The 12,252-nt window shown below is 33.3% G+C and overlaps 2 protein-coding genes across 2 annotated transcripts; one reads left to right on the top strand and one right to left on the bottom strand.

The window, feature by feature from the left end:
* Positions 1-6,138: 6,138 nt before the first annotated feature.
* LOC124929944 (receptor-like protein 2) lies at positions 6,139-8,178 on the top strand. The gene has a single exon (XM_047470322.1). It carries the CDS (start codon positions 6,139-6,141, stop codon positions 8,176-8,178), a length of 2,040 nt encoding a protein of 679 aa, XP_047326278.1.
* Positions 8,179-8,239: 61 nt separating this feature from the next.
* Positions 8,240-10,543, bottom strand: LOC124930825 (protein RETICULATA-RELATED 4, chloroplastic-like). The gene is made up of 8 exons (XM_047471185.1): positions 9,994-10,543; positions 9,732-9,800; positions 9,497-9,628; positions 9,357-9,410; positions 9,230-9,274; positions 8,903-9,042; positions 8,635-8,760; positions 8,240-8,529 (listed from the first exon to the last, which is right to left on the bottom strand). Exons 1-8 carry the CDS (start codon positions 10,522-10,524, stop codon positions 8,466-8,468), a joined length of 1,161 nt encoding a protein of 386 aa, XP_047327141.1. The 5' UTR covers positions 10,525-10,543; the 3' UTR covers positions 8,240-8,465.
* Positions 10,544-12,252: the final 1,709 nt, after the last annotated feature.

Raw genomic sequence — 12,252 nt, 5'->3', positions numbered from 1 at the left:
TGGCGCTAATCCGGTTAGAGATTAACACCGGATTTCAATACTACACAAACTGTCACAAACCCTTGAACCGAGTTCAAGTGCGGAAGTGGTTTGTTTCAGGTTGAAGCAGCACACACACAAGATAAGTAGAACCGGATTTGGATAAAGTCGGTTTGGAGTTGGGTGGGTCGGTTTTGGGACTCAGTAAGTCGGTTTAGGCAGGGTCAGTTAGTATGTGAAGCCGGCAGAAAGTAAATAACAAGACAGGTTTTTATGGATGTTCGGAGATGAAACTCCTACGTCACCCCTTCCTCTCGAAACCGCGAGAAGGATATTCACTAAGGAATACACAAACACAATCCGATCGAGACTTATTTTCTGCTCGATAAACACTCGTACAATTCTCACCGAAATTGTAATCTCACTTCAAATACACGCTTAAACTCTTTTAATTTAGAGAGATAAAGATCACTTATAACTTAGGTTGGTGCAGCTCTTAAATGTTTTCTCTTGTAACTTGTAACTTCTAGGACTTGTAGCTGGTGTAATTGGTAACTGTATTTACTCCTCTTTAGCTCCTTTTTTATAGGTGAAATGTGCCAACGGTCACATTTCATCTCTTTGAATCTGATTGGTTGAGCAGAGGTTCAGTGTTTCAGACCTGGCGGTCTAGACTTCCAGTGTATAGGTCAAACCGGCTAGGTTTGTCTTTTACTCAATATGGCAACTGTCGGTTGGGCAGTTGCCTGCACCTGGAGGGTTGCACCTCTGATTTATCCCGGAGTGGAAAGATCTTGTCGGACGGTCTTCTGCAGCCTGCAGATTGTCCTCAGACTTGTATGAATATGGCAATACTAAGGTTTGTCCCTTTGGTATCATCTTCAACAGATACTCAAAGTATCTATTTGCACCGGTCGATTGTTTAGGTTAACCGGATGATTTCCGGTTTTTCATAGCTTTAGGTTAACCGAATGTCCAACGATTTTGGCTTTCTTATCTGACCGGTCTTGTCTTCTTGATCGGTTAGGTTCTTGGCCGGTTGTGTTGCTTTGACCGAACCTAATTCTTAACCGTTCTCCTGCACAGGAAGTTTGTTTTGTTAGGTTCTTATTTTTATCCGGTCTAATTTATCTAACAATTTGTATAAGGAGCATGTACATATAGATTATTAAGATCATAAGTAATATGGTCGATAACACCTGAATCTGGACACCAAGTGAGATATACAATAGTAGACGATGTAACTAACATTGTCGTAGGATTTATAGAAAGATTAAAACGAGAGCACTTGAGAGCATTATGTTCTTGTACATTATATATTTGACAACGTGGATTATAAAATCAACTTTCGGAGCGATTATTAATTTTATGTCAAAAATTACATTGTGGACGATTATTGTCTCAATTACGTCTTTGGCTCTTTCCGCATCCATTCCCATAAATATAAGCAACATTCGCCGAAATGTTTGTGGGCGAAATATTTTCTTATTGAAAATTTCTTTTCTTGAATATGAGTTGTTGTTCATTATTTAAAATGATGTTAGTCATCTCATTAAACAATAGATCTTGTCCGGAAGTTAGAGCACATATCATCGACTCAAAATCGTCTCTGAGCCTGTTGAGTAGAGTTAGTTGCAAATCTTGATCAGAACATATTGTCCGACATTGATAAGTGCATCTGACATGTTTTTATATGTTGAATGAAGTTAAAAAAAGACACTACCTTTATATGCGTTTAGGAGTTAACTCTGTAACTGAAATTGTAACGCCCTAAAACCCTAATTTCTTACACCTAATTCAACGTAAATTCAGTCATAAATGCGGAAGCACTCCAAGACTCCCTTCACCTATCATTAAAAATTATGGTTGGGTACCTGCACCACACAAGCGTAGTGAGCCGATAGACCCAACAAGAATTTAAAAGAAGACATTAAAATACATTTTACTATATTGCATCCATGAGGGTTTTTAAGGGTATATCATCAGTCGATAATGTACAGTTACATCCTGAGCCATATTGGGACCCTAGACTTTGAGAGCTGATCCTCAAGGTGAGGCATCCATATTCGTCAATTCGTCAGCCATATTATGGAATTAGACCACTAAAGCTCATGCCGGTAGTCCTCCTCCCGTATTCATCCGTCAATTCCTTTGAATCCATAACCCTTATATAAAATCATCATTCTTTAAAAATCATGGACATGCAATGAAAACATGTTTTGAAAACCTTATGCATCGTTTATATTAAATACATGAATAAATAGCATTGTGTGGGTTTATAAAACAGTATGGAAAAGATACTTGCCTGATAATTCTTAATTTGTCGAATCATCGGTCGGACCACTCGGTCCTGGGTTCCATCATCCACGGTCCTAGATCTCTGTAAGGACCGAAGATTCTCGGTCTAGAAAAGTAAAATTTTGGGATGTGACAAACTACCCACCTAATAAGGAATTTCGACCCCAAAATTCGAATATAATGGTTGTGCTACTATTGTGATTATGAAAATAGTTTCATGCAAAACCTTATTTAAAATCATTGTGAAAATAGTTTCATGTCATGTAAAACATTATTTAAAACAATTTACAGACTTGAAGGTAAGCTCTTGGAGGTGCATCTACAAGAGCATGTATGTGAAAGTGCTAAGGTTTGGAACCATGGCTCTGATACCAATTGTAACGCCCTAAAATCCTAATTTCCTACACCTAATTCAACGTAAATTCGGTCATAAAAGTGGAAATTCTAGGGTGCCTTTCTAATATTTCTATTGAAAAGGGTGATATAAAAATCGGTCGTACGGTCTCGGTCCCTCATTCCACACGCATCTCTTGTACCATGCTCTCCACTCTAAGACTCCCTTCACCTATCATTAAAAACCATGGTTGGGTACCTGCACTACACAAGCGTAGTGAGCCGATAGACCCAGCAAGCATTTAAAAGAAGACATTAAAATACATTTTACTACATTGCATCCATGAGGGTTTTTAAGGGTATATCATTAGTCGATAATGTACAGTTACATCTTGAGCCATATTGGGACCCTAGACCTTGAGAGCTGATCCTCAAGGTGAGACATCCATATCTGTCAATTCGTCAGTCATATTGTGGAATCAGACTACCATAGCTCATGCTGGTAGTTCTCCTCCCGTATTTATCCGTCAATTTCTTTGAATCCATAAAATCATCATTCTTTAGAAATCATGGACATGCAATGAAAATATGTTTTGAAAACCTTATGCATCGTTTATATAAAATACATGAATAAATAGCATTGTGTGGTTTTATAAAACAGTATGGAAAAGATACTTGCCTGATAATTCATAATCTGTCGGATCATCGGTCGGACCACTCGATCATAGGTTCCATCATTCACGGTCCTAGATCTCTGTCAGGATCGAAGACTCTCGGTCTGGAAAAGTAGAGGATGTGACAGAAATAGTCTGCTCTTTAATTGAGAAACATAGATCTTCTCTAAGGTTTCCCAAAGTTTTGCGCCGAAGATGATTTTGAGACTTGTTGACGAATCTTGTCGGTCAATGTTGAAAAGAGCCATGCATACTCTTTGATCTTGGATACACCATTGTTTAAATTTTGGATTATTAATTTGAATTGTATTCTTTTAGTCATCTGTTTCTTAAGAAAAATTGTGAGGAGTTTTAAGATTCATTTCTATTATATCTATAAAATCACAACCTATCATAATTGGAGTAACTTGTGATTTTCAATCGATATAGTTGTGTTTATTAAGTTTTACGTTTCCAGTTATTATTGATAGAATTGAGAAGTGATATTGTTCTTCCATTGAAATCGTTTTCGAAAATTTTTCCTTATAAGTTCGGATACTAAGTTTGATTTTAGAATTAATAATATAAATAAGAACTATTTAATTGAGTTGTTTAAGAGAAAGATTATTGATTGAATGTTTAATATTAAAATAGTTTATCTATTTATAATAATAGAAAAGTTAAGAGAAAACTTATGAATTAATTAATATAGAGCCTAATTAGTAGGAGATATAAGATAAATTTCTCTTATTTATTTAATATTTTATTTATATCAATTTCATATTTATTGAAGGAAAATTAGAATAATTAGGATCATCACCAATGAAAATATTCAAATAATCATTAAAATTATTAATGAAAGATAACATGAACTTGAGTAATGTCTCCCACTAAATTTAAAAAGATCAAAGTTTTTCGTTAGGGTCGTCTGAATCATTGTTGATTTAAAATTGTCACATCCTATCACAAAAAATATGACCTGAGGTAAATACATTAGATATATTTAAAATAAGGATAAAGTGTGTATTTTCTAAAATATATTCTACTGAAGTGTCTTTATTTTATTTTTATTCAAAAAAAAAATCACCCCTTATACCAACCTTTCAATGTTGTTTATCATTCAGTAATAGGTAAATTATTATGTTAGCTCTCATTTGTCCAAAGTCAGCCTAGAGTCGAGTTACACATCTATTTTAGAACAATATATTTAGTTTTCTTACAAACACCTAATATAAATTTAAAATAAATTGCTTCTTACCCAAATTCTCATAGTCTCATCTCATGAAAATTTATTACAAAAATATGTCTTAACTTGATTTTCATAATAGTTTTTATTTTTTAAAAATATATCATTAAAATATTCTAATTGTTAAAGAACAATCAAATTCAATACTCCATGCTTTTGAATATCTAAGAACCAGCACCGAACAAACTAAGTCTTGCAAAAAAAATAATAATAATAAATATTTTCATTATCATGACAGCTAATCCATTCACAATTAGCTTCATTATACAAATAAAATAAAATAAAAATGAGAACGAATAAGGATTCTTTTAATTTAATTTATAAGTATGAATAAATCATGATTAGTTAATAAGATTTTTGTAAATAATAATTATAGTGAATAAGCTGATTGATAAAATAAGAATAATAAAGACTTAGTATGAGATGATGAAAAGCCAACATAATATTAATAATGACCAAGATAGTTTACTTTATATTTGATAAAAAAAATTAAAAACATAACTTATTTGAGTTTGAATTCGAATATTTCAATAGAATGAAATCCAAACTTTGAATTTTATATATAAAATTTGAACTATTAAAATTTTAGTTTTTTATATTTTTTTTTTAATGGATAAAAATATTAATATTTTTGTTTGAACGTATTTTGTTTTTCTAATTATTTTGTCATATTTTAAAATAAAATAATTATATAATTTTGATAAATTTATTATTATTTTTAAAATTTAAGTATTCTAATTTTTCGAAGTTAATTTGGGTAAATATAAAAATGTATAATCTAAATAAAGATTTAAATTTATTGAATTCTTGTTTTAAAATTAAATAGCTTTTCGAGATATAGACATTCAAACTACCCAAAAAAAAACCTACGGTGAAACCCCGAGTTTGAACATTTTTTATTTTTTAATTTATATAAAAGTTATTTTTATTTTAAATATCTTATTGAGGTATTTATTTAGACTAAATAATGTTATGAAATACACTTAATTATATATTTTAATAAATTTAATAACATTTTTCATTAACTACGTATCTAGAGTCTAGATGTTTCAAAACAGGTCTCATATTTTAAAAGTTGTACTTATTTTTGTTAGGTTGTGAGTTTGAAACATACATATAACATTTTTTATTTTATTTTAAATCGTTTTAAATTTATGAATAAGTCAACCCGCAATCCAACACAAGTATTCATTTACTCTCACATATATATTTCAATTAATCACAGCTCTCGACCCGGCAATCTGGAAATTTTGAAAATTAAGCATCATTATATATATATATATATATATATATATATATATATATATATATATATATTAGTTAGTGAAAAAAATTAACTTTTATTGTTAAAATGTTCCGTGTTCTTAGTTAGTTAAAATGTTATACTTGTTTTTGGTAGGTTACAAGTTCGAAACATACTTATAGCATTTTTAATTTTATTTTTAATTGAATACTTTAAAAATTAAGCATCATTATATATTTATATATTTTTCCTCGTGAAGAGAACATTAGGAGAAGGTAAAACATACGAGTAGAAGATCCTTGCTACATATACCCATTCATCTTAAGCTATATATATATATATTGTAAGTATAACCTAAATAAATAAATTGAGAAACTAGAGCAGCCATGACCATGAGATCTCAATTCCACTTTCTCCTCACTCTCTTCTCTCTATTTCCTTCATCATCTTTCTCCACCTGCAACCATCTTGATAAAAAAGGTCTCTTATCATTATCAACCCATCTCTCATCCCCACCTTCAAATCCCTTAAACTGGTCATCTTCATCAGATTGCTGCAATTGGGAAGGAATCACTTGTAATTCCGGCCCCCGCCGTCGAGTCACCGGAATAAACCTACCTTCTAGAGGCCTCAAAGGTCACCTCACCTCCCTTAATTTCTCTTCCTCACTCACTCATCTCATCATCTTCAATTTAAGCTTCAATCTTCTCTCCGGACAATTCCCATCTTCTTCACCATTTCCTCCCTCAATCAAAACCCTCGATTTATCAAGCAATTACTTTTCCGGCACCATCAAATCATCCTTCTTTCACAACACGTTTAAGAAAGGTGAGTTCTTTAGCATTGCTAATAACAGCTTCTCCGGTTCGTTTCCCTTCTCTTCTGTATGTGTCAGGTCCTTAGATATCTCTCGTAACAAATTTAATGGCGAGATTTCAAATAATTCCTTCATGGGTTGTCTCAAGATTGAAGTTTTTCGAGCGGGTTTTAATTCTTTATCGGGATTATTCCCTCACTCTGTTTACAACCTTAGAAACCTCTCTGTTCTTGAACTTTATGAAAACCAGTTCACCGGAAATCTCTCCGACGAAATTGGAAACCTGGAAAAGCTTGAGAAGCTGATCATTTTCAGCAACAATCTAACCGGCTTATTACCTCCTTCTCTAATGAATTGTGTAAATCTCGTCGAGATAAATCTACGTAACAATAAACTCGAAGGCGATATCTCCAGTTTGAATTTCTCCAAACTAAAAAAACTCCGACTGCTAGACTTCGACGCCAACGAATTCACCGGAATGTTCCCCGAAAGTCTTCAATTGTGCGAATCATTAGTCGCGATTCGTCTCCCACAGAATCACATCAAAGGAGAGATCTCAACCGGCATGGTAAAACTTCCATCTTTGGCACATCTTTCAGTTTCGACTAATAACCTGACGAACATAAACCACGCTATCAGTACTCTAATGGGCTGCAAGAATCTGAGCATCGTCATTCTCTCTCAGAATTTCTTCGACAAAGAAATGCCTGACAGTGAGGAATTCATGAATCTCGGTGGATTCCAGAATCTAAAGCTTCTTAGTATTGGCGGTTGCAGGCTCAAAGGGAAGATACCCGGTTGGCTGATGAACATGAAGAAGCTTAAAGTACTCGATCTTTCGTATAACCAGTTAACAGGTCCCATTCCTTTGTGGTTAGGAAGGCTGCCGAGTCTCTCCCACGTAGTTTTCACCGGAAATCTCCTCTCCGGTGAGATTCCGATGGAAATCACACAAATCCCAAGCTTAACTTCCGATGATAACTCGTCGGATTTCAATAATCTATACTTACCCATTTTTACAGGTCCAAACTATCTGCAATACAACCGGTTGTACAATCTCCGGCCAGCTATAATTTTAAACGACAACAACCTTAGTGGTCGAATACCCGTTGAGATAGGACGGCTGCAGAGTATTCACATCTTGGACCTTAGCCAGAACAAACTGTCGGGGACAATACCAGGCGAGCTTTCGAACATCAATAGGCTTGAAATTGTAGACCTTTCTAGAAACAGTTTGTCGGGTGAGATCCCGACGTCACTCGGGAGCCTGCATTCGTTGTCATCGTTTAAAGTAGCATATAATCATCTCCAGGGAAGAATTCCGATGTCAACTCAATTTCAGACATTTCCTATCTCGTACTTTGAAGGAAATCCTGAGCTTTGTGGATCCCCTCTTCCAAATGAATGTCTTCCTCCAAATGGGAAAAACGAAACCGGTGAAACCTTAGCTGATCATGATCTTTACATTAGCATGGGAATTGGCTATTTCACGGGGCTGTTGATTCTATCCGCCACTTTGGTTTTCCATGCATCGTGGAGACAGGCATATTTCCTGTTTCTATTCGATCTTTTCTCAAAAATAAGGGAGAAATTGCGACATAATTCATAGATTGGCAACGTTTCTGCTACTTACTCAAGACTAAAGCGAAAGGAAGGGGAAAACAGTTAAAACAATCGCAATCGAGATATCATTAATTCAGGAAAAGATGTTCAAAGTGATAAAACCATAGAGGAATAGAGGACAGAAATCCAGCTTAGCATTCTAAGCCGAAAACTCCTCACCTCTCGGATTTAACCCTGTGAAAACAACCTTAAACACTGCTACCTATCAATAACAATTGTAACCCAAACCATATTCGACAAATAAATATACACTTTTCGCATCCTATGATCAAATTACTCCACCTTTTCGACGTCATGAACCTTCTGAATTCCTACCCAACGAGCATAATCCACCCACCTGTTCAAAGCATTACAATAATATTGTTTCAAGATTTAAGTTAAAAGACGCAGAAAACACATTAAAATATTTTTGAGGAATACACAATCATTGTTGTCAACTTACAGTAAAGATCCTGTGAATGTGTTTCCTGTCCGAACTGCAAAGCACATCGCACTTAGTATCAACTTATGCTGATGTAGCATCGGTTCTAAGATCCTTTGTTCTACCACCCCCGCTAATAGTTGGTACCTGGTAAGAAGACCATACAAAGAGAATCAATCTCATTTTTTATTTTTAAAGAATTAAGAATTGAGGATTCGTGAAACTAATGTTCAGTTAAAAAACTACTTAGAATCATTTTCAGGGGTTAAAGTTGTCTTTTTGAACATACCGGAGATTGCTAGAGATGGCCATGTAAACTCCATAGGCAACGCTAGTAGCTAATACGGGCACATTCTCCACTTCTTCATCGGAGGACTTGTTAACCGCCTTCTTTGCATTAATTAACGCATTTATAGCCATTGTCCCAACCTGCACAATAAATAATTAACCCTTTTAGATCTTTTAAGCATTTAAATTTAAATGAAGCAAGTCTCGATTTTAGATAAATATCCTAAAAAAATTAACTGAAGTTGGAGACAACTATATGAGAAGGTTTTTAGTACGATGTAAACGAATTTAAGACAGAATCAAATGAAGTTCAGGATTTAAAACTAACCAGAGACGACGTAGTGCCCACTGCAAAAAGTTTTGCTCCATTACGCTGTAAAACAATATCAAATCAACAAATTTAACAGTTCTCAAATGAAACCAACAGGTGATGGCCTTGATATATGATTCCTTACAGCTATAGCACCGATCCTTTGCAAAAAAGAGTACGATGATCCTGCTAGAGCAATCTGTTAAGATTGATAATTCAAAGATAATTCAGAAAAACATGTCCATTATTTATCAGGGTTTTTGGTAAGGTGTAGAGATCAGTAACCTGGAATGCATTATCAGGGCAACTATGGAAGAACTTAGCGATAGGTCCAGCTGTTAGTGCAAGCGATGGACGGAGAGACACAGTTGGTGCAGGAAGATACACAAGCATAAAATCTGCGATAATAGCCATAGCCTATGACAGAAACAAAATTCACTTAATCACTAGAGATAATGATAATGATCATGAATTAGTTAGTGAGAAAGAAGAGATATTTCTATACAGATAGAGGACACACCACATCAGCAAAAACAATTTCGAGCTCATTGAAGAAATTTTCTCTTCGCCTTTCATATTCTGCTGCTGTCTGAAACAGAAACAAGGATCAATGAATTAATGGTGTGTTATTGATAGTATTCATTAGAAAGAAACCAATCCAATTCACCAAAGAATCCAGCAGCCTTGTTCATTTGAAAGTTTCTCAGACATTGCTCAAGTTCATAAATTGGTTGATCATCATGAAATCAAAAGATAGAAATAAAGGTTTTTCATGAAGGAACCTTAGTGAATATTCCAACTCCACATTCCATAGCGAGTTTCGCAAAGAAGAGATCATCAGCCAATAACCTCTCCCTAAACCCTCCAAACTGCATCAGCCACCGAAAAACCGGCGATTTCTCAAGCTCCAAGTACTTCATAAGAATGGATCCTGGGATTCTCCCGGACTCAATCGCGGCAGCCAAATCTTTCGGTATGCTGTCTAACGACCGGCCGATCTCTGCTAGTATCAAGATGGACTCTTTATTGTTCCTGTTAAATCCATCTCCTTCTCCCTTGCCATCACCTCCTCCGTGACCACCACCACCACCGCCGCCGGAGTTATGACCATTGCCTCCATTTCCGGAGAAAACCAAGACAGAACGATTCTTCCCCTGGCGGGAGAGAGTAGTATAACTGGAAACAGCGGTGGCGTGGGACCTTGGGTTTATGTTGAGCAGCGGCGACGGTTGGTTTGATGAGCGGCGGAAGTCGATTTTGGTGAAACCGAGAGAATGGTGAGGAGGGGAAGCTAGAACAGCTACAATCGACATTTTCGTCGGCGGCGGCAGCAGCAGCAGCAGCGGAGTTCACTATGATGTTTCATTCACTGTCTCTTTACCTATATATTTTCTGACAAACTATGGCCCACTTCAAGAATATGTCTTTTTCTCAAAACAGTTAACAAACCATAATATTTTACCTGTCGGATTGGGACGGAAATTCCATTACTTATTCTATGTTGAGAATTATTTTTACTGTAATTTTCGCCGGTTTCTGGGAATTGGTGAATACAATTTATACTATATTCTTTAAAAACAATTGTGATGAAATTATATTAAAAAAGATTTTAGTGAGGTTAAAATTAATGACCAGATATAAATATTTTGTTTACATTCTAAAGAACTAGATCTATTTATGTTTATAAAATACTAAAACTTTCTTTTTTATTTTAATAAATGGGCTGCCTTCGCCGGATCCGGCCCTGCTCATTACTCCAAACCGGACAATTTTGGATAAAAAGTTTGAAGACAATTTATAATTGACATATTTGTTAGATGACAATATTACAACGTTTTATTTATTTATTAAGTTTAAATAATTAAAATTTATGAGTTAATTTTTGATTTGTTTAGAACGTTGGGTTCGCTTTACTTTCAGAGTGCGGTTAATCATCGCGGGTTAAATATGTTATCAGCAACAACAAAAAAAAAAATTATTATACGAAAGTGTTATCAGTAGAAATCAAATATAAATATTTAATTACTTAGTTAAGACTCTTAATATTTAAGTTATTAATGTGTTATTATATATTTTAAAATAAACTTTGTATTTTAAGGTGAAATTAACGTAATTTATAATTGATCAATTAATCATTGATTTTGAGGACTAAATTAAATAAATATAAACAATTTTAAATAAATTATCAGTTTTGATTGCATTGGTCTATTGTCTATAATAATGGGCGGTAGAACCGTTGTTAAGAATAAGCCAAATGAAATTAGTACTAATCGAATTTGGTTGAAAACAAACACATTCTTCCGGCCTTAACAATAGCTAGCAATTAAGGGTATATAAATACACTAAATCATAATTTACTTTAATAAGACCGTCCCAAAGAGAAGACAAGTCCACAATTTGTTCGATTTGTATTATTTTAATAACTTTACTTAATCATACATTATTTTATTCATTTATTATAATATTTATTATATTAATCAAAATACTAATATATTATATATATATATTTATTGTTATTATTATTATATATTAATATCATTTAAGTAGTTTATATATATAATTTTCTGACCAATAATCCTCCTAATTAGTGCTTGTTCTTATTTTAATTGAGTCAATTTAAATGAATGACCTAAACATGTTGGTAAGAAAATCATATATTTTTACAATAAATCAATAATAATATATCTATATAAAATATCAACTATTAAGCCAATGTTGAAATCTTGAAATAACACTATGTAGACTAAAAATCAACATTTTAATATTATGAAACTCAAAATAATTATATATATATAAATTAAAATTATTTAGGGTAGGTTTAGATTAGTAGGATTGAAATTAAAATTGACATTAAATTATAATTTAACTCCTATTTAATTCTTATATTAAAAAAATATATAATAAAAATAGTTTGAATATATCAATTTTAATATGTTAACGGTATAATAAATTATAAAAAAATAAATATTTAAAATTACAATTTCGAACTAAAAAATAAAATTAAGAATTATAGAAATATATTAGTTAAATTTCATTAAAAT

Source organism: Impatiens glandulifera, chromosome 3 (assembly GCF_907164915.1).
Source record: "Impatiens glandulifera chromosome 3, dImpGla2.1, whole genome shotgun sequence".
NCBI classification, from domain to species: domain Eukaryota; kingdom Viridiplantae; phylum Streptophyta; class Magnoliopsida; order Ericales; family Balsaminaceae; genus Impatiens; species Impatiens glandulifera.
Note: the sequence above shows the minus strand (reverse complement) of the source record. Positions and strands in the feature narration are given on the sequence as shown.